Source organism: Kogia breviceps, chromosome 10, assembly GCF_026419965.1.
Source record: "Kogia breviceps isolate mKogBre1 chromosome 10, mKogBre1 haplotype 1, whole genome shotgun sequence".
In the NCBI taxonomy this organism is placed as follows: Eukaryota; Metazoa; Chordata; class Mammalia; order Artiodactyla; family Physeteridae; genus Kogia; species Kogia breviceps.
The window spans coordinates 99,502,210-99,529,299 of record NC_081319.1 but is presented as its reverse complement, the minus strand read 5'-3'; the positions used below and the strand labels follow the sequence as shown (position 1 = coordinate 99,529,299).

The 27,090-nt window shown below is 44.6% G+C and overlaps 2 protein-coding genes across 4 annotated transcripts in view; one reads left to right on the top strand and one right to left on the bottom strand.

Annotated features, from left to right (window-relative positions):
* Nucleotides 1-27,090, bottom strand: part of NEDD9 (neural precursor cell expressed, developmentally down-regulated 9) — a 299,037-nt gene that overhangs the window by 17,804 nt on the left and 254,143 nt on the right. For all 3 annotated transcript variants that reach the window (XM_067006770.1, XM_067006769.1, XM_059077758.2), the window contains one exon: nt 8,104-8,550. In XM_067006770.1, the coding sequence (XP_066862871.1) occupies nt 8,104-8,550 (447 nt within the window). The remainder of the gene's footprint in view (nt 1-8,103; nt 8,551-27,090) is intronic.
* The window catches only part of SMIM13 (small integral membrane protein 13), a 188,193-nt gene that overhangs the window by 81,177 nt on the left and 79,926 nt on the right, over nt 1-27,090 (top strand). The gene's annotated exons all lie outside the window — the stretch shown is intronic.

Genomic DNA, 27,090 nt, shown 5'->3' with positions numbered 1-27,090 from the left:
ATGGAGCCAACAGCTCACACGGCAGAACCTGCTGCCAGCTCTGAATGGCGCTGACCCAAGGCTGCGGCAGGGCTGTCGCTTTAAGAGGCATCAGACCCAGCAAGGGTCTCACCCAAGCCGAGAGGGTGAAACAGAGGAAGAGGGGCAGAAAACGAGTTCCAGGATGACCCACCGTCTGAGCTCTTGGTAACAAAGCAGGGAGGAGAGTTCTTAACGGGGCGCTCCCCGGAAGGGTTCTCGTGTATGGGACCAAGTCCGCGAACACTGCGGGTCCCCGCTCAGCACCCCCGACCCCCCCCCTCCCGTGCTGCTGCCTGCTCCTTGCTTTCTAAGACACGGTTCTATCCTCTAAAGGAGACTGCGCTTTCCAGACCGAGAGGTGGGCGGGACCCGAAAGGAAGGTAAAAGAAGGACGCGCCGAAACATCGGGGCCAACTGAAATTCACATCAACGCCTGAGTATCTTTTCTTCTTTCTTAAGGATCTTGAGGCCAAGTCGTTTTACTAGACTTTTCAAGTGACTCTGGGAAAGAATCAGATAAGGATGTTTGGGGTCATGAAATTCTAGCCAAGACCATTAAGCGATAATCCAACCCTACTCTCCATTTCACAGTTGAGGGGACTAAAGTTCAGAGGTGATTCAGCTCAGTGACCACAGGGGTGTGAAGGAGCACCTCGGTGAGAGGGGTCCAGTAGCCCATCAGGCCCCCCCCTCCAGTGCCATGTTGGCTACACGGTGTTTATAGGCTACACAGTGAGACAGATGAACTTCACAAATAAATAACTCCTAAAGAAAGTCACGTCCTTATTTGAGAAGCAAAACTTGAAATCTGGGTATCTTATGTTTTGGGGGTGTCCCTTTCACACTGGCAAGCCAGTTCTGGGAGATCTGACTGTATCTGTTTAAACGAAGTTACTCACTTGGAGCAATGTGAAGTCATTTGAAAAGACGGGGTTTCCAATGGCAGAGAAAGCCAGCGTAGCAGAACGTTGGTACCACCGTCTTTACAGCACTTCGATGACCCGCTCAGGCCTTCTGAGGCTCAGCGTGCCCTGGAGCAAGTGACTGTCCCCGGGTGGCGGGCATCTCAGACTCCCTCAGCACTGAGGCTACGCTCTGGATCTGAGGTGGGAGCCTTTGGCAGTGCCTTTCATTCTTTCTGACCAACAGGATGCTTTTTAGCACGAAGGGTTCTGGTGAGCTGGAATTGCTCGTGAAGTGTTTAAAATATGCCCTCTTCTTTTAGGGCTTGGCAACATCAACCATTAGCTGGGACGTAAAAGTCATTAGCTTTCGAGTCGGACAGACGTGGGCTCAAATATCAATCCTGCCTCTTCCTAGAGGTATGTCCCTCAGCAAGTTCACTTCTCAGACCTCAGATTCCTCCCCTGCAAAGTGGAGGCTGTGACGAACACCTAAGGAGACTGTTGGGAGGATTAGATGCGATTATGCACGTTACGCCCCTAACATGCAACCAAGCTCAAAGGCACCTGCAGGTCACCCCACTCTAGATCTAAAACGATTCTTGAAAGAAGTGATAACTTAATAACATGCTGAAACGTGAAAACGCATAACTATTCTGAGAAATAACTGGCTTAAGCACACCATGCTTTAAGAAAAGCAAGTATTGTAAAAATGATTCAAATGAATCAGATGTGATCATGGCCTTGCTGAGGGATTTGTTTTGGCTTCAAAAGTTGATCTCCTGTGGGGTCCCTTTAAAGATGGGACTCCTCGGTGCTCCTCCCACGTTGCTGGAATCACAGCTTTGAAGGGAGACATACACGTCCCGCGTGAGTCGCGCCTGCGCCCCGTAGACAGGAGCAGCCCCTCTGGACGGGGACCTGGACAGTGAAGCTCCCGGCACAGCTATTTAGGAAGGCGCCCAGCTCTGCATTTTGCACACGGGACTCAGGCAAGTCTGCTTTTAAAAACGCATCCAACCAATAGGAAGTCTCAGCTTTACTGTCAAACCACCAAAATTCCATACTCTTTTCTCTCCTTCACAAATAGAGCATTATCTACTGAGCCAGCCAACATACTATGTACGATGCTGACCTAGTCTTTCCGATAAGCACAGTCACTTAGCATGAAATCATTCAGGAAGGAAGGAAGATTACCTCTGTCTGCTTTGTCGTGAGTTTGTAAGAAGTTACTAAATCGTTCCTAGAAATATGCATTATCTATGAGCTTCATAAGCAATTGCCACCAAGTTTGAAGGCCTTGGCCTTGACCAAACAAAAAAGGCCTTTGTTCATTTCTAAGGAGGTGTTACGGTTTGCTCATTCCACTGGCCTGGGTGACTTAACTGGGAAGAGATCCTTTTCCTTTTTAAAGTGAGGTCATAGAGCCCTTGAAATGCTCAAGGACCTCGGATTTTGTGTAAGATTTAAATTTTATCTTGACTCTTGAGGGTGGAGATTTTAGGTGAACAATCACTTCTTTGCATATACTAAAGAACCATGGTCTTGAGGAAAAAAAATTCATTTAAATCAGGATTAACTTTATACGGGAATGCATAATTCTGGAACAGGGTCATATTTTATTGAGTTTATAAGTGAAGAAACTGGAGGTACCCTCTGCCCTGTCAAACTCTGATTCTCCTCAGTATTTCTGAGGGTGCGTATGACTTTGTGTGTGTGTGTGTGTGTGTGTGTGTGTGTGTGTGTGTGTGTGTGTGTGTGTAGGAAGGGAACAAAGGAATGTGAGGTGAAGTCAGAGTTTATCTTCTCTGGGAGCTTTCATTTCCTCTTAATCTATTTTTACTTGTTGGTAGACAAATCATACTGCTAATATATAGCAGTTGGTTTGCTGGTATATGAGTGGTGTTCTGGGCAACCAGATTTCACAATGCTTCACATCCCAATAAGGGAAGTCCTCAGTTCCCTGACCAATGGCTTTGGGTGTGTGTGTGCCTGCATGTGTGTGTAATTGATGATGACTCAGTGTCTAAGAAGGCACAAACATTGTAGCATAAACTATTTATGGTTCTCATATTACTTTTCAAGGAATGGGCCTGGAAGACCTGGTTAAAATCTTTGAATCATTTCCTGCCAATGTTTGGCTATGTCTCACCTTGGAAGGTGGGAGACGGTCTTTAAAGATGATGTCGTGGGGTTTAGATAAATCTTACTGTTACTTGAGTTTACGGAGTGCCACCCCTGAAGCAGCACTTGCCCAGTCCATCATACACACTATCAATGTGGGCCATTCAAGTTTTAATGAGCCTGTGAGCTCCCTTGAGATTAAGTGAAATTACAACAAATTTTGGGACCACAGAGGCAGGAGAAACTGTTGGGGTGCAGAGAAAGCTTCACAGAGGAGATGAACATTGAAATGGATTTTAAAGTATGAATAGGAGTTCACAGGTAGCACAGATGAGGAAAGGCAGTAGATACATAAGAGTAGAGGTAAAGGAAGCACTGTCCCTCAGTGGGAAAAGTGTGGTTCTCCTTTTTAGATGACTATAGTCGTGTTAACTAACCTTGTTGCCTAAATTTGGCAAAATGCATACAAGTTAGGCCCTCAGAAAAGTTGGACGTGACATCATGCTTTGGACGCTCATTTGTTGTGAACAGAATTAACATTTCAGAAAACAGATGGTGACACTCTCCAAGACCCTCCTGGGGGAAGATGACCACGTGAAATCTGACATATGTCATAGCAGACTAATGAGCTAGACACGGGATTTGACTCACGTGTGATGGTGAAGGGGTGATAAGATCAGAACCACTTTTCAGCTTATTTAAAGGTCAACTCAAATTAAATGCTTCGTTTCTCACTTCCGCCTGTGCATTCACTCATTGGCTGTTATCTGTGTGCTGATGGTTTACTATGAGCTTGGCCTATAGCAGTAAAGAGACAGCCATGGCCTCTGCCTGCCTTAATGGAATTCATAATTTAGCCCCAAATTGGTCTTCCGAAGGATGCAAAGCAAATCTAATTCTACCAGTTAGAATAAAAGCGACATGTCCAAAGAATAATCAGAGAAACACACATAATTCCCTGTGGAGATCAGGCACAAAATGGATAAAGTCAGGTGGCAGGTTTTGATCTTTGAAGTAGAGAAATTAAGCTCTTTTAGACCTCTGTAGACCTTATGCTTTTGAAGTTTGGCTCGAAATCGTCCCCTCCAAACCACAGTCCCACATTAACTAAATTTTGCCTTGAAAAAATCGAGGACGCTTCTTAAAAATATAATTCAACTTTTCAAATTATTGGACTGTGAGTAACTCATTTAATTTAGAAATGCCTGTGAGTTATTGGCGATCACAGGCATATTTAGAAGGCTTTTCAAAGTGAGAAAAATCTAACCTACAAATTGTTTTCACACGTAATGAAATAGTTATGACATTTAAATGTAACAATTAATGAGGTTGACATTGTGTTGTTTCCTGCACGTTTGTCTAAACGTTTATTAATTTCTATTTTGCAGTTTTTGTGTTTCATATTTCGGAGCCAAGACTTTTTGTTCAGTGCTCCAACGTTCTCGTAGACCTACGGCATTCCGCCCACAATGCCTAATGGATAAAACGGCCCTGCACACAAAACCCAGAGTGGAAAAGACCAATGAAATTAAGTCAAGGTGTCAGTGTATATGGTTTCCAGATAACTTTGAGAGTTCTTTCCACCCTGTACAAAATTTCTGGAGAACCAAAGAGAGAGCCCCACACTCAAAGAGAACAGCATATATGCTAGCAATAAAGTAGTTGCATATTCAGTGCAGAGTATGAAACACAAACAGGGCTGACCGGTTCAAAATAAACTCTGAGAAAGGAAAGAAAAACAAAGCAAGGGGCACTGATTTTTTTAAGCCCCTGCTTTGCGAAACTCTGTGCCAGGTCCTTTCTATACAGTGTTTCATTGAATTCTCACAGTAACCCTAGGAGATGGTTATGATTATTCCCATTTGATAGATGAGAAAACTGAAGTCTAAAGAAGTTCAGTAACTTGCCAAGGGGTTAACAGCTACCAAAGAAACAGAACCAGGAGTCAACCTCACCCTAGAGCCCAGGCTCTTTTTACAATCCTCATGCTGTCTTCTTGTTTCAGGAAAGGGTGGAGATTATATGATTTTCTTTCTCTCTCGAATCTCACTTTACGTGGATGGGATGCAAGAAGGTGGGTGGGGGCTGGAGTTTCCCAGACAGCAAAGTTGGAGTGATACAAGGCAGAATTCACTGTCTTTTTTTTTTCCTATGTGATTCATTAGTAGAAAAAACTGTGGTAGATAAAACTTCTGAAGCCCACAGTCTGTAGCAACATCAAGGGAATCGTTAACTGTGGAAAGTCCCGAATCACAGATTGGAACATATCCAACCCCCTTCATGGCCCTGTAACAATGCTTCTCAAAGTGCAGTCCTGGACCACCTCCCCCAGAACTATCCCAGGAGCTTACTAAAATGCAGATTCCCCGGCCCTGGGGCTAGAGTCTGGGGGAGGCCTGGGAATCCGCATCTCAACTCACCTTCTCTAGCTCTCTGGGTGATTCTTATGTCCCCTAAAATTTTAGAACCACACTTTAGTGATTCAGAACAAGATTCGACCGCCTCCTCTTTCTCTCCTTTAATAGCTTTTAAGGACTATGATGTAAGCTGCCAGGAATGTCCAGTTCTGGGTTCACCATCATTTTACAGATGGGAAATTAAAAGAGAAAAACGGGTATGGGGCTATTCAGTAAGTCAGCAAAACTACTACAATGAGAACTCAAAAAAAACCCCTGCCGGACCCCCCCTGTACTGAGATTAACTCTTGGAGCCTTGGCTTAAGTCATTAGTATGATTTTCACCCATCGAGAAGGTCTTGAGTCAGAAACGTCACCGAGGGAGATGTTGATGGAAGTTTTTAAAGCAGCTGTTTTTACTCAGAAGGTTAAAATCACCTGTTAGCAGCCAAGCCATCTCCATTACAAAGGAAGGAGGGAAGAAAGAAAGGGGGAGACAGAAAGAAAGCAAAAAAAAAGGGGGGGTGGGAGAGAGAGAGAAAAGAAGGAAAGAAGGAAAGAGAGGGAGAGGAAAGGAAAGAAGAGGGCACACCCACTCCCATGGGGCGTGAGCCAGTGGTCCAGTGGACAGGATGGAGGCGGCAGCCTGAGAACCGGTGGCGCTAGGGTGACTCAGGGTGACGTCAGGTGTCCTAGAGAACACGGTGTTTGGCAGGGAAGAGCCAGGACCGTCCCCTCCGGCCTCACCACGTTACCACCTTGGACCCCGCCTGCTCGAAGCACAGCACTCGAGGCACTGCCTACCCCTGAGCTCTGGTCAAGCCGCCCCCAGGTCTGTGGCATCCCCTGGAAGGGCTGGCAGAGCACCTTTCCGGAAGCTGGCTTCCCTCTACAGGAACCACCGACCTCTTGCTAAACATAAAACCTTCCACTGATTTTAGAATTCAAAACAAAAACAGAAACACCGAGTTCAAGTGCCCGATGGTAACCCCGGCACTCCAGCCTCCATCCGAGGGAAGGTGCGTCAAACTCTCTCCCCTCTAAATGGATCAAGGGTCCAGGAACAAACCTGCAAGTACAGTTATAGCAAGTGACACGGGAAGAAGTCCGAAGTTTTAGACTTTTCAGACTTGGAACTAAAAAGGTGGAGTCTAAAAAGAAAAACATGTCACCTTCCTGCCAAAATAAACTGTGATGAAAGCTCAGACCCCACCACCTTTCAGCCAAGCATTTCCTGTGCTGGCCTCCCCTGTCCGCCTCACAGCAGCTCCGACGAGGGAGGGCTATTTTTAAGATGCACACAACCGGGGCAAAGAATGAGAGAAGTTATTTATTTATAGTCACACCTTTCAACTGTCCTTTTTCCCTCCGGAGATAGAGGCCTGGTTTGACTCTCCCTTTGAATCTAAAATCGCTGGGGTAAGAAGGGCTCTGAAAGGTCACGGGTGCAGAGTCTCTGACCCCCAGACAGGGATCATCGTCCCAGGCAATACAAGTCGGAAAAGTGTTAACTTCTTGAGCAATTCCTCCTCATGTTTATACACTCAGCTTAGGTAACACCTGTGCTCTTGAGCAGTGTTTTGTAAAACACACGTTTTGTATAAAAGGTGATTTGAAAATACATTCGTGGCTTTGTTAGTTAAGGAATCCAACAGTAAATCACCCCCTCCTTTATTTTTTCCAGCACAGGATTCCATTATCATGCAAACAGATATTCCATAATCTACTTGGGACTGTAAATTCAAATTCTGTATTAGGTTTTCGCGAGGCAGGGCACATGTATACGTCCCGTTCTAAGCATCAACAGCTCCTTCTGGTGTCCAACTGCATGTTGCCTCTTGTGACTCAGGGATCTTTTCTTATTCTGTTAAATTAGTCCCTTCTTAATGCCAGACCTCACTGGACCCACTGTAGGCCCTTGGAATTTGCCAGCAAACGGAAGAGAAAAGGCTTCCCCTGCAATGCTCCCAGGAGCATAACCTTTGTGTTGGCTGTTAACCTCCACAAGTTCACTGGTATTATTTTCTTCGCAGCACAATTCCCCACCTGACTCTCAGTGTCTGCTTATGTCTCCTTACTACAGCGTAAGTATCATGGAGGCTAGATTCACTCTTGAATTCATCACTGTATCACAAGCATTGAAAATATACTAGATGCTTGAAATTAAATCGATTTTCGACTTATCTCAAATTGTTATGGCATTTGGAATTATATAGAGTGCTGGAGAGGGCCTTCCTTTTTTTTTTTTTTTTTTTTTTTTTAACATGATGCCTTCCTAAATACTCTAGCCCCACTATATTCACCCACCACCTCAGGTGTTATTATAGGAATGACTCAGATCTATCAGAAATTTGGAGAGAAACACTTGATGATGCACTATGACCTGGCTTTGGCTCGGGAACTCATAATGGCGATGGATCAACAGTGCCTGGCACGGGGTGGGCGTTCAGGAAGGTTTTGTTGACCAATGAACGGAAAAATAATACGCAGGCTATAGGGTATTTAGATATTCTTACTTCTTGGAAGGTATACTTACTTCTTTGATGTACTTCTTGGAAGCTTCAAGTTCTTATTTTAGGAGTGCAAACACACACACACACGCTTTGAGTACAGTGGAAAAAATTAAGTAAGAACAAAAATCCAGTCTGTTGTTCACTCACCTTTTTACTTAAGTGGGGACCATTAGCCCCTGCAATCCCTCTCTGCACTGATGGTGGGACTTGATACACATCTTGTTCCTGGGTACCATGGCCAGTGGGTACTTGGTAAATTCCCTGATTTTGGTAGGAAGGTGGCACTTGGTAGATGGTGTCTCGAGGGGCGCCCTGGGGGGTTGGCATTTGATAGAGCTTCTGTTGGCCAAAGGGCTGGTGCATCAGGCCAGAAGTAGGCGGGTCCTGACTGGAGGAGGTCTCCTGCACGGGGCCAATCAGAAGCTTCACCCGGTTGCCCGGGACAATGCCTTGCCGACCGTGTAAGGAGCAGAGCCACCATCCTTCCAGTCCGCCTGTGTTCTGCTCTATGACAGTCAGGATGTCTCCCTTGCGAAAGGCCAGCTCCTCAGCACACTCTGGGACGTTGTCGTATAGGGCCCTTGCCATAAGATTCTAGGAAGGAGAGAACAGAGGGAACCCACATTAGAATAGTAGATCAGTCCCTTTAACACCTAAAGCCCATGCTCTTATGGAGAGGCACACTTTCTGGAGAGAAGAGAAGAATCTGAACAATAGCCTGTAAGGAGAAAAACAGATGGTGCAGACAGAAGACAGATCCATACATACTGTGTCTGCCACCAATGACATCAGACCGCCTCTTTGGAAAAGCTCAGAATGCCACAGAGTGCTTTCTTCCAGCAGTACACGCTGTGCCCAGGGAGTTATGAGTAGCACGGCTAAGGGTTAGAGAACGGTTCACTCTACAAAACATTTCTCTTCCTTTCTTAAACCCAGTCGAAGGAATAAAATATTCCAAGATATTCAGATGTACTACAACAGACATCTCTTATTTTGTTAATACACCGGAGGTAAAATGAGTCAAAGAAAGTCCCCAATAACAAACAGCACAAATGGCACTGATACTCAGTGTTAAAATGGAAACAGAGGTACACTGATCTCGGACTTGGCAGGGCTTAAAAATTCGTATTCTCAGTTGATCAAGAGGTCCTTGGATACGTGGCGAGTCTACAAGCAAGAGATCTTCCCATGATAACCAAGTATGGAGTGTAGTGTGATGGTAGAGTCTACATCTCCAGATTGGATCGTGGGTCGCGACCAAGAAGTTACCCCGCGTAGGTAGATAGATACCGTCTCCTCCTCTTTGGTTTTCTATTCCTACCTTTCCTGAGGGCCCCTCCTCACCCCGCCACTTCATTTCCTACTTCTTGAATCTCACCATTCACATCGGAAAGGCTCTGCTTTCCCCTTTCATGGGCCCCAAACACTTTCTCTCTTTGTGTGAAGGCCCGTCTGGCACTTTCAGTACTAAGCAGACAGCCAAAGTAGGCATTCAGCAGAGAGCGGGCAGGCAGTGCATGCTGACATTCTTGGAAGCCTTTCAAAGGCTCCAGAGATTTCATTTCTTGGCATCACTCACGTTTCGCAGCACGATGGCGGCCATCACCCCAGGCCCGCTCCTTCCCGGCACACAGAGGAGCCGTCAGAGCCCTCACAGTGATCTCTCTAGTGCTTCGCTAGAAAGCTGGGGCGCACCAGGTGTCACCGTGATGACGATCCCTTGCGGGAGAAAAGGCCGCTGACTGGACGGAGTCTGTTGTGACTACACGTTCCTGGCACTTGGGGCTGTTGTTGTTTGGACTTCTGCCCCCTGTTTTCTTCTCTAAAAATGTGGATTCCATCTTTCAGCTTCATGCTTTTCATTCCTTTATCACTGACCTCCGTTAATCATCTCCCCCTGTACTCCGCCCCGTAACCGGGGGTCTCGCACCACGGGCTGGTTCTCTGCTGTGTTGGCGCTGTGCCGTGGGAGGGTCTGCCCCCAGTCAGCAGCTGGGGGGCTCCTACTTTTACCGTTAACCGCACTCCTCTTAGTCAGTGAGAAAAGGAGATAAAGCCCTTCGAGCTCAGTGCCCAGGAAGCCTGGTGATGCTCTTTAAGAATAAGGTTGAAGTCCTTGTTTTTGACAGTTTTCTGATGCAGGAGGTAAGTCTATGACGTGGACAGGTGAGCAGCAAGAGAAGCTAAAGGGATACCGAGGGCTTTGTGTTCCGGGTGAACGTTTTACTTAGTATCTGTATTCCAGGAAGCTTTGTGTTCCTTCTAACAATGAAAGGTCCACATACTGAAAGATGAAACCATACAGCACTGTATCCTGGTTTGAGGAGCCATTTAAGGATGGGTCCTCATCCTAAAATCTCTTGTTTCTCTTCTTCCGTCGTTTGGGTGTCCCGTTATTGAAAGAAAAGTCATCGAGTTAACGAAGACAAGATGCTGGTCCTTTGTACCCAAATGATCAGAAGGAAATTACTCCACCCAGGTTGTACTGTGATGATGGAGCAGGAGGAGAGCTGACAGCTCTGGTCTCCATCCCTTTCTCTGGGGCCCATTCAACAACCGGGAATGGCTGGCAAGGAGGCCCTGAGGGGACATCAGAAGTGATAGGGGTGGGACCAGTCCTATGGGAGCCGAGGGTGGATAGCTGTGCGATTATGTTGGCTACCGAGAAGGGAAAGAAAAGAAACAGAAAACGGTAGAAGGTGAAGGACCACGGACCTCATCAGCATACATGAACTCCAGGCATTCGGAGTTGGGTCACGTCCACGGAGCTCCATCAAGCACTGAAGTAGAGCCCCAGAGCATGCCCGACTCGAGGCAGATAGAAATCCCTGTATGAAGGCTGTCCTGGATGTCCTTTGTCTCCTGTCCCAGTGATCTTCCCACCACCAGCTAAGCAGCACACTGTTTCTAGACAGGCCTCCGGAGCTGCTTCTCCAGGAAAACCTGGAGAGCCTTTTGTGGATACACGAGATGATCACAAGGTGATTTCTGAGTAGCTGTCCTCCCCGCCGCTCCCAGAGATCGGGATTCAGAGAGCTTGGCGTGGCTGCTAGTGGAAGCACCCCGCGCCAGCTTGACACCTCACATGCTGAGAATTATTCTCAGCCTCGGGTGAATGGGAATAAGTTATTTAATATCTGTGCCAGCTACAGGGAGCCAATGTCTACAGCCAGCCACCCTCCCACACAGGAGGTTCCGGCTCCCGAGACCTTCAGAGAACACCTGCACCTGACCTCCCTGTTGTACAGATGAGGAAACAGATCTGGGGTGGGGGGCAGTTTATCATCTGCCCGAGGCCACACCGGTGGAGTCAGAGATGGGAAGAGAACTGTGGTCTCTTGGCTCAGTTCTCTTTCCAGAACTCTAAGCCACCTTAGCTCTACTGCACAATGTCCTCCTAACTGGGTTCCGTTCCATTTTACAGTAAAGCCCTGAAGGTGACAATTCTTTCTGTCATGCCTGTGGAATAAATCAGTTCCTGGGGTTTGGGGTCCTGGCTGTGTGACTTGGGCAGGTTACTTCTCCCCTTGGCACCTTAACTTCCTCATCTGTAAAACGAGAGTGAGAATGACATACCTATGCCACGGGTTTGCAGTGAGGATTCGGTGAGCTAATTCAAGTCAAGTGCTTTAACGTCGCGGGAGACTTGGGGAGATGTGACTATTTATTTAATGTGCCGATGGTGCTTTGATCTTACGCTTCCTAGCAGATTACCTCCACAGTTCTCAATCAAAGGTTGGTCCTATTCTAATGTTTTTTTTTTTTTTTTTTCGGTATGCGGGCCTCTCACTGTTGTGGCCTCTCCCATTGCGGAGCACAGGCTCCGGACGCGCAGGCCTAGCGGCCATGGCTCACGGGCTTAGTTGCTCCGCGGCATGTGGGATCTTCCCGGACCAGGGCACGAACCCGTGTCCCCTGCATCGGCAGGCGGATTCTCAACCACTGCGCCACCAGGGAAGCCCTAATGTTGTTATTATATATATTTGTATACACATCTGATATTTCTCTTGCTCACAATTACAGTTGAGGAGAACTGTATCTTGAAGCAGTACTTCTCTGAACTGATAATGAGTTCTGGTCACTGCAACCTCTTGTTGAGTATTTGCCTATGAACAACAATAATGAAACTACTGGGTGCATTCAAGAGACATTCTGAGACAAAATAATAATAATATATTACTAATATAATCAATAATATTATATATTATATTAATATAATTAATCAATTATATTAAATAATATTAGAATTATTATATAATTAATTATATTAATTATAATGATATATCATTATATTAATATTATCACAATATTATTAATATTATATCGTATAACATTATTAATATTATATTATTATTATCATCATTACTGGACAAATTATGGATACATCTCATTAGATTCCAGAAGAGTACAATCCATCAGAAAGTACGGAATAACACGGGTAAAGAGCTTGGCTTTTGAAAATACTTGGTGCGTGGAGGCAAGAGTTTAGCAAGGGCATAACAGCAAAGTTAACGTCAGCCAGAACACAAACCCTCTCGTTCAAAAGTGCACAGGCAGATCAAGAGTTAATTTCTCTGGCTAGGACAAGGTGGAGGGACCCTTTCCTTCAGGGCAGAGTTGTGATTCCTTCAGGCCACAAAGTCAGAAGGTGATTATCTGAATATCTTACAAAAACCCAGGAGAGGCAGTTTGTCTATTCAAGACCTACTCCTTCTCCCACCCTCCCTGGGATATTTATCTCCAGGGCAGGAAAGGTCAGCACAGAAACACATCAAGGAAAGATAAGAGAGCTATGTAATCCTATATCCAGCTGGATGGTTAGCCTCCAGAGGCTGGCAGTCAGAAATGCAGCTAGAGCCTGGCAAAGCACCAAAACAGTTGGGTCATAGAACTTGAAAGCCAGAGGCACTTCAAACAATTACAGTTCAACTCGTTCACTTTACAAATGAGAAAAATGAGGCCCAAGAAGTTAAAGATTTGCCAAGTCAGCTGCCTAGAAGGTCACAGAGCTAAGAACACGGGCCTCTTGTCTCCAGCTCCAGAATGAGGACGGTATTGAATAAAGTCAGAGGCATGTGCTACAAAAGCTGTGGTTCTAATTAGGATGGGAAATCCTCATTTAGAGTCACAAATCCTATGTGAGGGATCCTAATTGTAGCAGCCTCTAGCATTGACCCCACCCCGATCTTTGAGAAGAAGCTGTCCTTGGCTTCCATGATTCCAGTCCTGGACCTCTCCGTTCCCTTGTTCTCATGACCACTCGTCTTCCTCCTCCTTCACAGACTAATTTCTTTTCCGGTCCCTTTAGTGATCATGTTCCAAAGGGATCTCTCGTCTCTATGAGTTTGCTCTCTACAGGACATCTCATCCATGCCGATGGCATCTAGACACACAGGTAACACTCAGATCCACAGCTCCAGCCTCGATACTTCCTCTGCTCTCCAGTCCCATACTTCCAGTTGTCTAATGAGTATCTTCACCTCTCACTCATCAAGTGCAAAACCCCTTTCTCCTGATCTCTCTCAGTTAACAGCAGGCATAAGGCCGCCCAAGATCAGAGCCTCAGAGGTTTGCTGAGTCACTTCACAACCTGAACCTCGGTCAGCTGGGACCTGGCTTTTCTCCCTCACTACCACTCCTCGCTCAGGTCCTCAGCAACTTTTTTTTTTGGGGGGGGGCGGGGGGGAGGTATGACAATTGCTACCCAACTGGTTTTCCTGCGTTCAACCTCTTCCCACCTCCAAACTCACCTTCCTCATCACCAGAAGAGTTCTCTGCCCAAAATCGATCTCACTGTTTTCCTTTCTAGTTCTCTGTGACAGTATTCTTACAGTGGGACTTGTACCGTCCCATTCAAGACTGGGAACTCCTTAAGTTCAGGGAAGCTGTTCTTTCTTTGGCATTTCCAGAACCAGTGTGTGAAACAAAATACACACTCATTAAGTGTTTGCTAAATTGAAATGGATTCTGGACTCTGACTTCCCGGTTCTCTACAGAGAGGGTGAAATGGTTTTCTAGAGATGCCAGCAAGACATTCGGTTGACATTTTCAAATGGACACGGGAAGATGAACTAACAGAACCAGAAAGATAAATGGCATGTCCGAGTCACCTAAGCCTCACGGCCAGAGAACGTGGGAGACGGCGAGCAGGAAAGGGCCCCTCCCTCCCTGTTAAAACAGGATGATGACGTAGATGGAGAGCCTGCATCTACTGCCACAACCACTGAGCAAACAGGAAGCCAAGAGGAGCCAGCCATCTCCGTCTGATTCAATACAATGGTCTCTGTAAGAGCCTTTCCTCCCTTGAGTGGAGCAACCTGCATCTGGCGGTAGAGGACCGAGCACCATTCATGCTTTGCCAGAACATTTGGGTTCTGTGGTTCCTGGTTCCCCGGCTATGCCCAAGGACCGGGAAGAAAATGCCGTGCAGTATTACAGCAAGTAAAGAGAGCTCCAGGTCACACGATCGTTTCCGCACCACCCTGCTCTTCCCTGCCCTTTTTTTCCCCCCACTGCTATCAATACGTCAAGAAAGCTTATTACTCCTATTGCCAGGGAAACTATCTGCTATTCCAAATACAGAGAGGTGTGTGACATAATTTCCATGACCATTCATGCTGCTGTTTGAAGAAAAATGAGACACAATGCCTGGTGTGTCACCCCCCCTCCCTCCCCACTCCCTCCCCGCCCCCCCCGGACTGATAGCATCATCAATGGCCTAGCTTCCTCTTATTATTTTGCTTCATTCTATATTTATCTTGCAGGAGCTCCTGCCAAGCCTCAGGGCTGCCACATTCTCAACAATGTGGCTTTCCTGTACCCAACCCCCCAAACTTTAGCCCTGGACTCTGGCGGGGACGCACACACGCACACACGCACAGTAAAGAAGGAAATGGCCATTGTCAAGAAAAGGGTCCCAAAGGAAGTGGGTGAGGGGCAGGCGTGAACAAGGTCAGTCTCGGGACACACTGGAGAAGAGAAGGAAAGGATCCTGTGTTTTTATGTTTGTCTGCCGACAAAAATCAGCTTAGGCCTTTTCCATTATAGTTTATGACAACATTTTGGATAGAGTGTCTTGTCATAAACTATAATGGAAAAGAATCGAAAAGAAGAATATAGATATATACATACATATATGTATGACCGAATCACTTTGCTGTACGTCGGAAACTAACACAATATTGCAAACCAACTCTACTTCAGTTAAAAAAAAAAATCAGCTTCGGTCTGAGGGCCATCCAACCCCCTTCGGCTGCCTCCTACCCTCATCTTTAGGATACAGGGGGATGCGGGATTTCCCCAGGGGAGGACACAGCCATAGTCAGAAAACATGGATATCTACAAGTGTCTGGATTTTGATTCTTGCAATACTTGGTTTACACTGGGTATCTGGGATGCTGAATTTTTTTAAGAGTTGAATCCTCTGGAGACTGTTAAGTAGTAGACACTAGGCTTTTAGGTTTAGGAGTTAGAAGATATGATGCAGAGCACATCCAAGTTTTTTCTCAGCAATAGTTGTCCGTTGCAATCGGATACACTTTTCATTATGTGATCTGAACTAGCCACAGAAAGGCAGTGTGACATCCTGTGAGGTTCCTAGTCGTACTTCCTGACCCCTGGGGAGGTGTGTCCAACACATGCCACCAAAGAGCCCTTTAGCACCTGGACCACATTTCAGCCAATGATTTTCATTGTCTGGAAAGTGCTTCTAAACCCCTGTGGTAGTTATAAAGCTTACATGAGTATCTTGGACTCTCTCTAAATATTCATGTCATTTACTTTGCCACAAGTCCTCACATCCTCTAAGATGGTCCAGCTTGGTGAACATCAGCCACAGCACCCTCTTTATGTGCGTGTACACATGTAGGTGTGACTTCACAGCCACCTTCCATTACTTCTTGGCCGTTTGCGGAGGGTGGGTTTGATGGCAAACAGTATGTGAGAAAAATAAATTAGCTTTTCCTCACAACTCTGATGATCATAAATGATACATATGTCTTTAAGAACTCAATTCTCCACTCTTCTGTGGTCTTTGGGGTTTTCTCGAGTAACTCCCGAGGGTCTGAAAGAAGGTGGGAGAACACCTAGGTTTCTGTGGGTACTTAGGACCAGAAGTCACCCATGGCTTGACCAGACCGACTAGGCTAGAATATTAGACGACGAAGGGATCCCAGAGATCACTCTCGCCCAGTCTTCTCGTTCTACAGCCCAAAGGGTCTCTTATTATATCAGCAGCAGAGCCAGAAGTAGCATCTGGTTCCCTTCTTAATCTAGGATTTTTCTCCACTGGACTAGGGTATGCTTCCTGAGAAGCTTCTCCATCTTAGAATTTAGTAATGCTGCTATTAAGCCTCAGAATTTATAAGCATTTGTCCCAGGTTGCCTGGATTTGATAGATTTAAGCATAGCGTATTGGCAAAGGATCAAAAACACGGGGCAGGCACAAACGCTTTTCAGGGTCTGTCCCTAGATAAGTCTGACAGGCGCCATATAATGATGAAGGCCTGACACCCACTCACCCAAAAGATAGGTTTATTAATGGTAAAACAACCGTCTGGATTTCAGCCAACATTACAGTATTAGCATCAAATCACTTCTATTTGCCTGTCTAGACAAATCCCTCTAACATCCAGGTACTTGGGGAAGTGAAATGAGAATTAAGTTATAAAGGAGTAGGAGACTCTAGCCCACAAATATTACAGTATATTCCACAAACTGTATTATTTCTCAGTAGTCAAAACACACAAGTTCTAACATCTAATGAAGTATCTGAAAGAAGGGAAAGATCTTCCTATATTTACATTCCCATATATCTTATCTTCCTACATCAAGGTATGCAACCCCCAAGGTATGAAGTTATATCTAAACCCACGAATGCCAATATGTACACATACTAGCAACCCTCATATGCCTCCCAGCCAGAACCCAACTGATGTAACTTGGACATCGCCCCTCACTGGAACTCTTTTAGATGTAACTTGGACATCACCCCTCACTGGAACTCTTTTAGATGACCCCTGAACTAGCTTTGGTGCCTGATTGCTATTATCCTACTTAACTTGTGAGGTCCTCAAAGAGTTTTAAAAAATGGATTCGCACACTTGGCTGAGAAGGTGTGTACAATCATATACTGTCAGCACTGCAGTTGCAGAGTTGCCTCAAGAAAGAATTTTTAATATTTATTTCTTTATTTGGTTGTGGCGGGTCTTAGTTGCAGCAGGCAGGCTCCTCAGTTGCAGCATGCGAACTTTTAGTTGTGGCATGCATGTGGGATCCAGTTTCCTGACCAGGGATCGAACCCGGGCCCCCTGCATTGGGAGTGTGGAGTCCTATCCACTGCACCACCAGGGAAGTCCCAAGAAAGAATTTTTAGAAGCTGCAGCTTCTCAGCTAGAAGAGAGAAGAAAGATGGCAGAAGCAAATGGAGGAGAAGAAAACCTCAAAATGAAACTGATGAAATTGTTTAGTGGCTGGGGATATAGACAAGCTCCTCCATGTACATATGCTACAGCAGTTTATGAGAATAAAAGAGTTTTCTTCAAGGCCCATTATTAATGGAACATGCATTTAGAACTGGGCCCTGAAGAAAGCTATTCTATATATTTATATATTTTATATATAATAGGCGGACTATTAGGAAAATCGAGCCAAAGGAAGACTTCAGAGAATTCAGGTTGCCTTCGCGATGGTCTGGTGACCATTACACGTGACCTAGTGAGACCCTATGCTTCTTAGTATTTTGTGGTATTCACTTGAACAAATTCGCGCTAAGCATAGAAGAGGAAGCTTCCTTTTGGTAAGGAACTGTTAACATTAAGCCCAACCTCGGTCATGATCAAATTATGGCAAGCAGCTTTATGATTGCATTTTTGTGCTTCTCTTACATAAAACCAGTAAGGTAGTTATTTTTAAGCAGAAGGAAGTAGGGGAGATTATGCCAGTGATTCTTCACTAGGGGGGATTTTGTCCCCCCAGGTGATATTTGGCAAGGTTCAGAGACATTTTTGGTAGTCACACTGTGTGTGTGTGTGTGTGTGTGTGTGTGTGTGTGTGTTACTGGCATCTAGTGGGTAGAGGCCAGGGACGCTGCTAAACATCTTGCAATGCAAGGGACAGTCCCCACTACCAAGAATTATCCAGTCCTAAATGTCAACAGTGCTGGGGTGGAGAAACCCTGGAGAGGGGGATGGACATGGCACTGTTAATTTAATAGAGTCCGATCTTGGTCCTCATCTTGTAAGACTAATGACGATGAAAGCACTGCCTTTTATGCCTCTGTTTCCCCATCTGCAACATGGGGATAATGAACATGCTCTTTATAATAATATCTCGAGGAGTCATGAAACTCTACATGCAAAACACTCTGATATCTTCAGAAGAAAGGGTCTCTGTAAAATCAGAGCACAGTTCTGATTACGGCACTATTCTGAGCTCATGAAGTTCTGTCTGAAGAACTGTACTCCTCCCCCGCAAAAAAAAAAAAATTCCTCAGGGGAAAGAAAACAAACCAGAAATGATCTCATCGTGATTACACCTGCCACACCACAAAACAGACACAGTTCGGAGAAACTAAATTCTTTCCCTCCAGCAGTGAAATAAGCTGCATCTGTAATTAAGATCTTAATAAGGGAGGTAGGAGGCTTGATAGAGACGCTGCAGGCTGCGAGGCACGGCTCTATCCTGCCAGGTTTCAACAAGAGCAAGTGAAACACAATCCCGCTCGCTGCCTAGCGCTCTCAGGTGTTCTCTGCACAGTCCAGATTTCAAAATGGGCTTTCCTTCATTGCTAAAGATTCCTACTCCTGCAAGGAGAAAGAAAAGGACTGCATCATTATTCACAAGCGAATGGCATGTGGTAAATATTATTTATAGGTAAATATAAAAAATTTGCCAGAATCCACTTTAAAAAAGCCTCTTAGATAATTTCCTGATAAGAAGCTGCAAACAAGTTAGATAAAAGGCTGGCATAAGGCAAAAGGGATAATGCCTTCGATGGCTGATTGATCTCTGAAGAAGCTCGTGTTGACTGTCTAGAGCGACCATGTGTTCCTAAACTTTCCAAGACTGTCCCCGCTTCAAATATCCCTCCCATTGTCAGACCATCTGTCCCATTTTGGGGTCTGTGAAACATGGATACATACCTACAGAAATGATATATATTTTAAACTAAAAATAAAAGATAGAGGGTGGGAGAGAGGGCGATGCAAGAGGGAAGAGATATGGGAACATATGTATATATATATAACTGATTCACTTTGTTGTAAAGGAAAAACTAACACACTATTGTAAAACAGTTATACTCCAATAAAGATGTTTAAAAAAAGAAAAAAAAGATAGGCATCCAAGTATATATCTTGCTAATGGATCTGCCTTGGCTGAATTTAGGATTTGGGAGAAAAAAAGATAAGTACTGATAAGAATCTTAGGTTCAGTCAATGGACTGTTCTCTCATTGACAAGATGATCTTTATAAGGAAATGAGATCTATGCCAAGGGCATCCTGGCCTCTGAGACTGTCAAGCAGTCCAGCCTCACGGAGAATGCCATTGGGCTAACTGTGTCCCTATCACCCCCTTCCTTTACCCTCCCCGCCGTTTAAGGGGACGCTCATCGAACTTAGCTCTGAGTGGAAAAGATTGGAGAATCATAACATGGAAGTTCTAACCCAGAGGAGCACTCAAGGGAAAAAAGACTTCAAAATTTTGCTCTACCAATGCTGTTGTGATGGTTCTGCAGCACTGCTGGTCCACTCAAGCCATTTCCTGCTAACTCTAAGTCATACCACGGATGATTAATAACAACAAACAAAAAACAGTAACAACAGACTCAGGGACAGATCACTGACATGTCCTGTTAGATGGCTGGAGTGTCTAGAAGTCTACTTTCCTGACTTCCCAGTGGCTGGCCTTGGGGGTTATTGGGGGCTGGGGGATGGAATCCCAGCTCAGTCTTTCAGTAGAGCTCAGAGCCCGGGGACTCTGGAGACTCAGAGAAGCCTGAGTCCTGAGTAAGCCCCGTCCTCTGTGGGAGTGAGGTGCTAAATTAAGGGCAATAAACTGACCACCACAAATCAATGACATTCAGGCTAATTCAAACAAGAGACAGCATAACTAAAATAAATTAGGAAAAATATTAATGACATATACTGTCTAAATAAATATTGCTTTAATTAAATAGAAAGATCCGGTTCAAATCTTAACCATTTATGCCTTTTGGTGGCTGCAACTTTCTACTGAGTTTCACAAGTAACACCCTCCCATACACCCCCCCGCCCAGCCCCCACACACAAAGAGTAAAGAAAGGAATTAAATTCAAAATGAGCTATCAAACGTTTTTGTGCAGTGCTTGCACTTTTACATATTCATGGTTGGTCAGTCTTTATTTCTGGTAATCATAAACATCAACATCCCACAGAAGGAACATTTTTGGTCACATGACTATTAACCGTGACATACTGGAACTATCAGGACAAATTCTCATTTGCAACATACGTGTACACCAAGGTCTGCGAAGAAATAAGATGCCTCCGTATGAATGAACCCAGCCTTTGAATAAGGCTCATGAACCACCTACCTACATACCACTTAGCACAATTAATTGCTAAATTAATTGGGGAAGAGGTGGAGGGAAAGGGACTAGTTTTTTCTTTTTTCTTTTTTCTTTTTGAAAGAATAAAGCTGTGTTTAGGAGTCCATGATGAGGCCCAAGGATATGTATTTGAAAACCTTGCACTGGCAATTTCATTATCTCCATGATCAGCTGTCCCGCCCTCCATCTCAACCACGGAAAAATCACGGTCACACAACCATCACTACTCGTATTTTCTGGAATGCCTGTTCCATCTTCCTCAAAGCGTATGCCTCAATTCACCTGGATCCCATTGTCTACCTTCTGAATCACTCTTGCCAGTGGAGGGTGGAAAAGGTCACCAATAAGGCATTTATCTTAAAATGAAGGTTCCTCAGGAAGACAGTCTTTTGCAGCTAAGCTGTAATGTTCCCCAGACGTGCGGACTCCTCGTTAACTAGTAAGAATTCCCGCAGGGGGTGACTGGAATGTTCAAAGTAAATAAGACGGAGGGGGTGTTGCTGACAAAGTATAAACAGGGTTTTTTGGGGGGTTTTTTGGTGCCTTTTCTGTGCCCGTACTCTTTGCAGTCATCCATTGCCTAGGTAACTGGTAGCTATTCTCTTCATTTTAAGTTGGAAATAGAGGATTTCTTCCCAGTGGCCCCGTTTTGTTTATCTTGGCAAGGAGGCTTGGTAATTAAGTCTACATGTTACTGCAGAGTAATTCCATGGTCCCAGGGGCTGGGATTTCAGACCAATTTGTTTAAGTTTCTCTCTAACCCTAAAATGATCTGAAAATAGATCACCAGCACCTCTTACTTTACATCTCCATCGCTCTAACTGAGGGCAGTAGGCTAGGGATATGGTTTCCCTGAGCCCCACTCACCTCCCGTTCACTTCACCTTTGATTTTTTTTTACAGTCATGACTTTCTCTTTCCCTCGGTCCTATTTTTGTTGTGGATAAACAACTGTAGCAAAGGTTCCCTCTTACATTTTTATATATATAATGCTTCTGCACCTCTATATCTGAGTATATATATTATATGTATCTTACAATGCATCATATAATACTTGCCATTTAAAAATGCCTATTATGTACTAAAACCAGATGATTTTCATATATTATATCCTTACAACTCTCTGATGAGACAGGTACTATTACTCCCATTTTATAAATGAGGAGATGGAGACCAGAAGTAGCTTGCCTAAAATTATACTGTTAGGAAGTAACAAAATCCCCTATGCCATACAGCGACACTCTTCTAACAGCTATTTGTGTAAGTATTATATGTAATTCAACATTCAGTTCAATGTTTGTTGAGTACCTACTGGGAGCAAGGTCCTACAATTTCAGGAATATCAAATCTTATTAATAACAATGAAGATACCAAGTCATTAAAAGTATTAGCAAGTGGGGACCGAGGTGTACTGGTAAATCCCTAAGTCTGGCATCTGCATTTCTGCAAGACATCTCCAGGCCCATGGCATAGTCAATAATACTCGATCGTCTTAACCTAGTGACTGGGGTTTTGACATAATCCTGTCACCAAGTCTTGAGTCCACACTATCCTTTCAACATCTATTGGGCACCTACTTATATAAGGAGAGCTGGGGCCGACTAGCATTGTCTGCTTCCATTATGCAGGAGCCATGGTAAATACCTTACCATGGAAAATGTCTTGCTTAGGCTTTAGAACAATCCTATGAGGCAGTTATTATCCCTATTTTACAGATAAGAAAACTGAGGCTCAGAGAGCTTAACTTGCCCAAGGTTACAGAGCATCAAGTCACAGGAAACAGAAATGCCTTTCCTCAAACCTCATACTCTATCTTGTCTCTACTGCAAGAGCACAGAAGACCAAGTCCCTACCTCTGCCTCCCACCCCCAAGGCCACAACATATCCTGGATCATACTTTTTATTCAAGGGACTCATCTGTCAATCTGCCTCTACATATAAAGAAAGGGTGAGTCTCTCATATTCAGTGGGGCTTACCTAAAACTGGAGCCCCAGTGGGCAACCTATGTGAGTTCCAGGTATCATTTAGATAGTGATTTGATGGAAAGAGGTTAATGAGTAAGGTAGTGCTAACAGAGTAGGGCAGAGGTGAGAAACAGAAAGCCTATTGTAAGGATTATAGGACAGTCAGGGAGACAAAGGTTTAGTCTTCTGATTCTTTTATAAAGTGGATGGATGAGGAGGCTTGACTCGCAAGTCACGTAGGCACAAAGAGACAGGGGCAAATGAACGGAAGCAGCAAGGGACCAAGACTTCCCATGGCAGAGTCCAGAGAGGGGAGGGAGGTGGGGGGTACAGAGTGTGCTTTACGTGTGTCCCGTCTGCGTAGGTGGCGAGGCAAGCCCTACAGAAGTCGGTATTAGAGAAGCATAAAGAATGCTTGAATGAAGAAAATGAGAGCCGATGAGGTCATAAGGGCACGAAAGGGGACGGAATTGGCAAAGAGGCTTGAAAAGTGGGGAGGAAGTTTCTTTAGAAGTGGGGGGCACAGAGTGGAAGCCACTGATGAAGTCTCAGAAGAGGACGGCTGATGTATATTCCAGCAAGGAAAGGAGGCTGAAGGAATCTTCGTTACCGTGCAACCTGCTAGATCAGTGTTCTCAGAACACCTTCAGTTCTACAAAGACTCTGATCTCTGTATCGGTAAATCGTTTAGCTCTGAAAATGGGTTTGCTCAGTTAAGAAATAAATATGTAACCAAATAATTTTTTCAAAGCATCTTTTGGTGCTTTTAAATGCATAGCTCTCACATAGGGTTTCAAAAGGAGGCAGGGGGCAGGAGTCCCTCATTTGGAGGGTGTGCAACACATCATTTAGAAGAGAATAAAAAATTTAAAACCAAAATGCTGAAGCCAGGAAAGAATCAGAAATTATATAGATTATAAATGACCATGCTGACTAAATCAAAGACACTCGATCACATGCTCTCAAGCCACCTTGAGAAAATAAAAATATTCTCAAAGTCCCCTAGAAAGCTTTTCATTGTGCACATAGATCTGGTTTCCCTAACCTACTTTACCGTGTTCATCCATGCCGCAGGAATCTGAATTTCAGAACGTAGTTTTCTTACTTGTGTTCTAAGCTCTACCTGTTCTAACGCCCAGTCGGAATGTTCATGAATGAGTTTGCTGAATGGCAGACTAGATAAGTAATGTAGTATTTTAATGTAGGCTCACAGGGTACAGAAATTTGGCCTAGCCACAGAAGCTGCTCAGCTATTAGAGATCAAACAGGCCGGGCCCGTGGGGCACTGACCAGGCCTGGGCCTGCACAAAGTGGGCGGGGCCTCGGGCCTCTGCTCAAACACAGCTGTGCACCCACCCTCCAATTACCCTCCTGGCAGACAGCAGTGATAACCCACCCCCAGACCCTCAGGAGGGAAGCCACGGCCACTGAGGCACAGGCCCCAACCCCAGTATCCAGAACATGCTGTGTATGTTCCGAGGAGCTTGGGGAAAATTCTTGATAAATGAAGTCCCCCACAATTTACTGTCAGAGAACCTCGGTCGGAATTCTTTAAAAAGAAATGGAACTTTACGTGCATATGAGAGGGACTGCACCCTTCCCGTGAACAAATAAAAATACATACAATGCAATCAAAATAGACTAGATATAGGCTAACCAAAAAAAATTCACCAGAGTAATAGCTTGCTTTCCACAGTGCTCAAGATTACCGTAAATATAAGCTGGCTGAGCCGGAGCTGTGTGTAAGTTCAAAATGAGTGGAGGCTTGGTTGTTCTCTAGTTATGATACGTGAAGTAGCCAAACTGGATAATCTGGTTAAAAAAAAAAAAAATCTTAGGGACTTCCCTGGTGGCTCAGTGGTTAAGAATCACCTGCCGATGCAGGGGACACGGGTTCCAGCCCTGGTCCGGGAAGATCCCACATGCCGCGGAGCAACTAAGCCCGTGCACCACAACTAATGAAGCCTGTGTGGCTACAGCCCGTGCTCCGCAACAAGAGAAGCCACCGCAAGGAGAAGCCCGCGCACCGCAACGAAGACCCAACACAGCCAAAAATGATAAATAAATAAATTTATATTAAAAAAATCTTAAGAGTGGCTGGATTATAAATCTCCCAGTGAGCATTTTTAAGTCTGACTGTGCTAAATTTATAGTATTTAGAGCAATATAGTGTCTAAAAGGTAATTCCTGACTCCAGGATTTTACAGTCTAATAATTATCTGGTTTTACTACCTAAGTGGCTCGAATTACACAATACTACCAAACATGCATTTCACTTTGCTTTGTAGAGTTACTGTCTTAAAAAAAAAAAAAAAAAAAAAAAAAGAATCTATTCTGCAGGAATACTTTTTTTTGAGTTCTTATGATTTATTCAATAAGCATGAAAGGACTTTTAGATAATCGTTACCTTGATGTGCAGGAATACTCTAGATGACATAGAGTCTTAAACTTCCTGGGAGAAGAAAACACCAGTCACACAGCACATGTTGGGGAGGTCACAGAGAGTTCTTTCTTTAATAGTGGTTTAAAGTCACAAGTTCTGGAGCCAGATCACCTTGGTTCAAATCCCAGCTCTAACACTTTTTAGCTGTGTGGCTTTGGATAAATTACTTAGCCTCTCTTTGCCACAATTTCCACATTTGAAAATGAGTATAAAGTATTAACACCACCTCATGGAGTTAATTGGAGATTTAAATATGGAATCCTGTATTGGCGTGGTGAGTCTAAAGAACTGTTATTTAGCACTCGTCTACCTTTGTGCCACCTCCTCTACTTAAAATTACAAAGTCCTCTCCTGAAATAAAGTCCATTATTAAATTGAGAGAAAATAGGCTTTATAAGAAAGGGAAAGTAGATTGCTTGAGCTATTGGTTCCTTTTCTAGTCACCACAAGGTGTCAATCTGTCATTTGGTTAGTTGGGGAAGTCAGTAGTTTTGCTGGTGAAGATGTGCACAGGTTACTAAACATCATACATGTACAGCACTTGGCAGGGCGTTCGACACTGGTCAGACCCGGCAGAGAGGCAGGTTCTCCCCATGAACGGCAACCACACAGTTCACAGCGTCAGCTGCCACGATGTTTTCTTTCCAGAAAAGTAAAACTAAATATGATGAGGTCACTGAATAAAAGTGACTTTAGACTTTGTCACTTTCCAGACTGCGGCACTCAACATTAAAAACAGCCATTTATACTTTCCAATAATAAATGTAGGAAGGTATTTTCTCTTTTTTTCCCCTTCAAGCTGGTTTTTATGAAACTAAAGGCATTCGCAAGAGGCAGAAGAGGGGCAAAGATTCACTGAAGGCTAAGTAATATCTGGTGATAGGACGTTATGATGTCCTATCACTGTTCTAAATAAGGGAACTGTGGAAATACGGGTGAACCATTTCAAGAAAGAGAGCTTTCCTGCCAGGTAGAAGGATTTGTTTCTGGTTGCATCCTAAAGTCAAAAATATTCAGAATCTTCAGGATTATCCATTCCCCTGATCTCTCCTATTGAAGTAGAAAATGGAAAGCTGATAGTACAGTGATAACTGATACCTCTGCCTTCAGAGAGTCCTAACCTTTCCAAGGAGAGCTGTAACTCATGCAACACAATAGAGACTTTCAACAGTTAGATTTAGAGCTACTGAACAAGATTTCTAGCTTTTGAATAACAGGTTTATCACTGAGGTTAGCCAGTGGCTATTAGCCAGAACTGAGTATTTACAACCTCACATTAAAAAAGGATGAGCCGGAACCTAGGTAATTCAGACAGAAAGCAAAGTAGCTCTCAGCTAGCACAATCTTAAAGGCCAGACAGGTAATTCAAATTGCCAATCCCAAAGCATAACCACCTTGCCTAAATGCCTTTTAATAACAGCATGTTTGTTTACACACACTGGGACTGTATCTATTCTAAAACACACGTATTCATCCTCCAAGCAAAATTCATATCCAATCCCTTGCAGTCTGCTCAGAATAGGGTCTCTGGAAGCTGCTTGCCTGGTTAGATGGGGGCAACTTAGACAAAAGGGGATATTCTAAATAAGTCATAATCCCTTTGCCGAGAATAAACACGCAAAGGTGCGAAATGCATGGGAAAATATGCTGCTGAGTGTTCTGACACTACTATGAGTTTCAAGGACAATAAGCTCGCTGGAGCCTTCAGACCCTCAGTCCATTCAAACGCCAATGAAAGTGTTTTCAAGAAATGGCAAGTACTCATTGGTTCTGAATCCAATGTCATTTATGGATGTCAAAATTCTCCATCATCAGCTGTATAAGGGTACCTGGGGCTTTGAACTTCTCCCACTAAAAGTACATATGGCAAACTGCTTCCCGAAGCAAACGCTTTAAAGCAAAGGCTGAAAACTGCTTGAAGAGCCAGGCTGAGAGGCTCAGCAGTTCTGATTCCTCTCTTACTACGTCTCCCGGGACAGTGGCGGCCAGGCCCGGGCGCGGAGTGCTGAGCTAAGGCGCGCTCCGCATGGAGTTAGACACCCTCTGATCTACAGTGGCCACTGCAGCTTTCAGGGGAGGTGGACCGGGTGCGCTGCGAGCTCCCGGAGTGGGTCTCAGAGGCTGGATCTCTGCCTGCCTG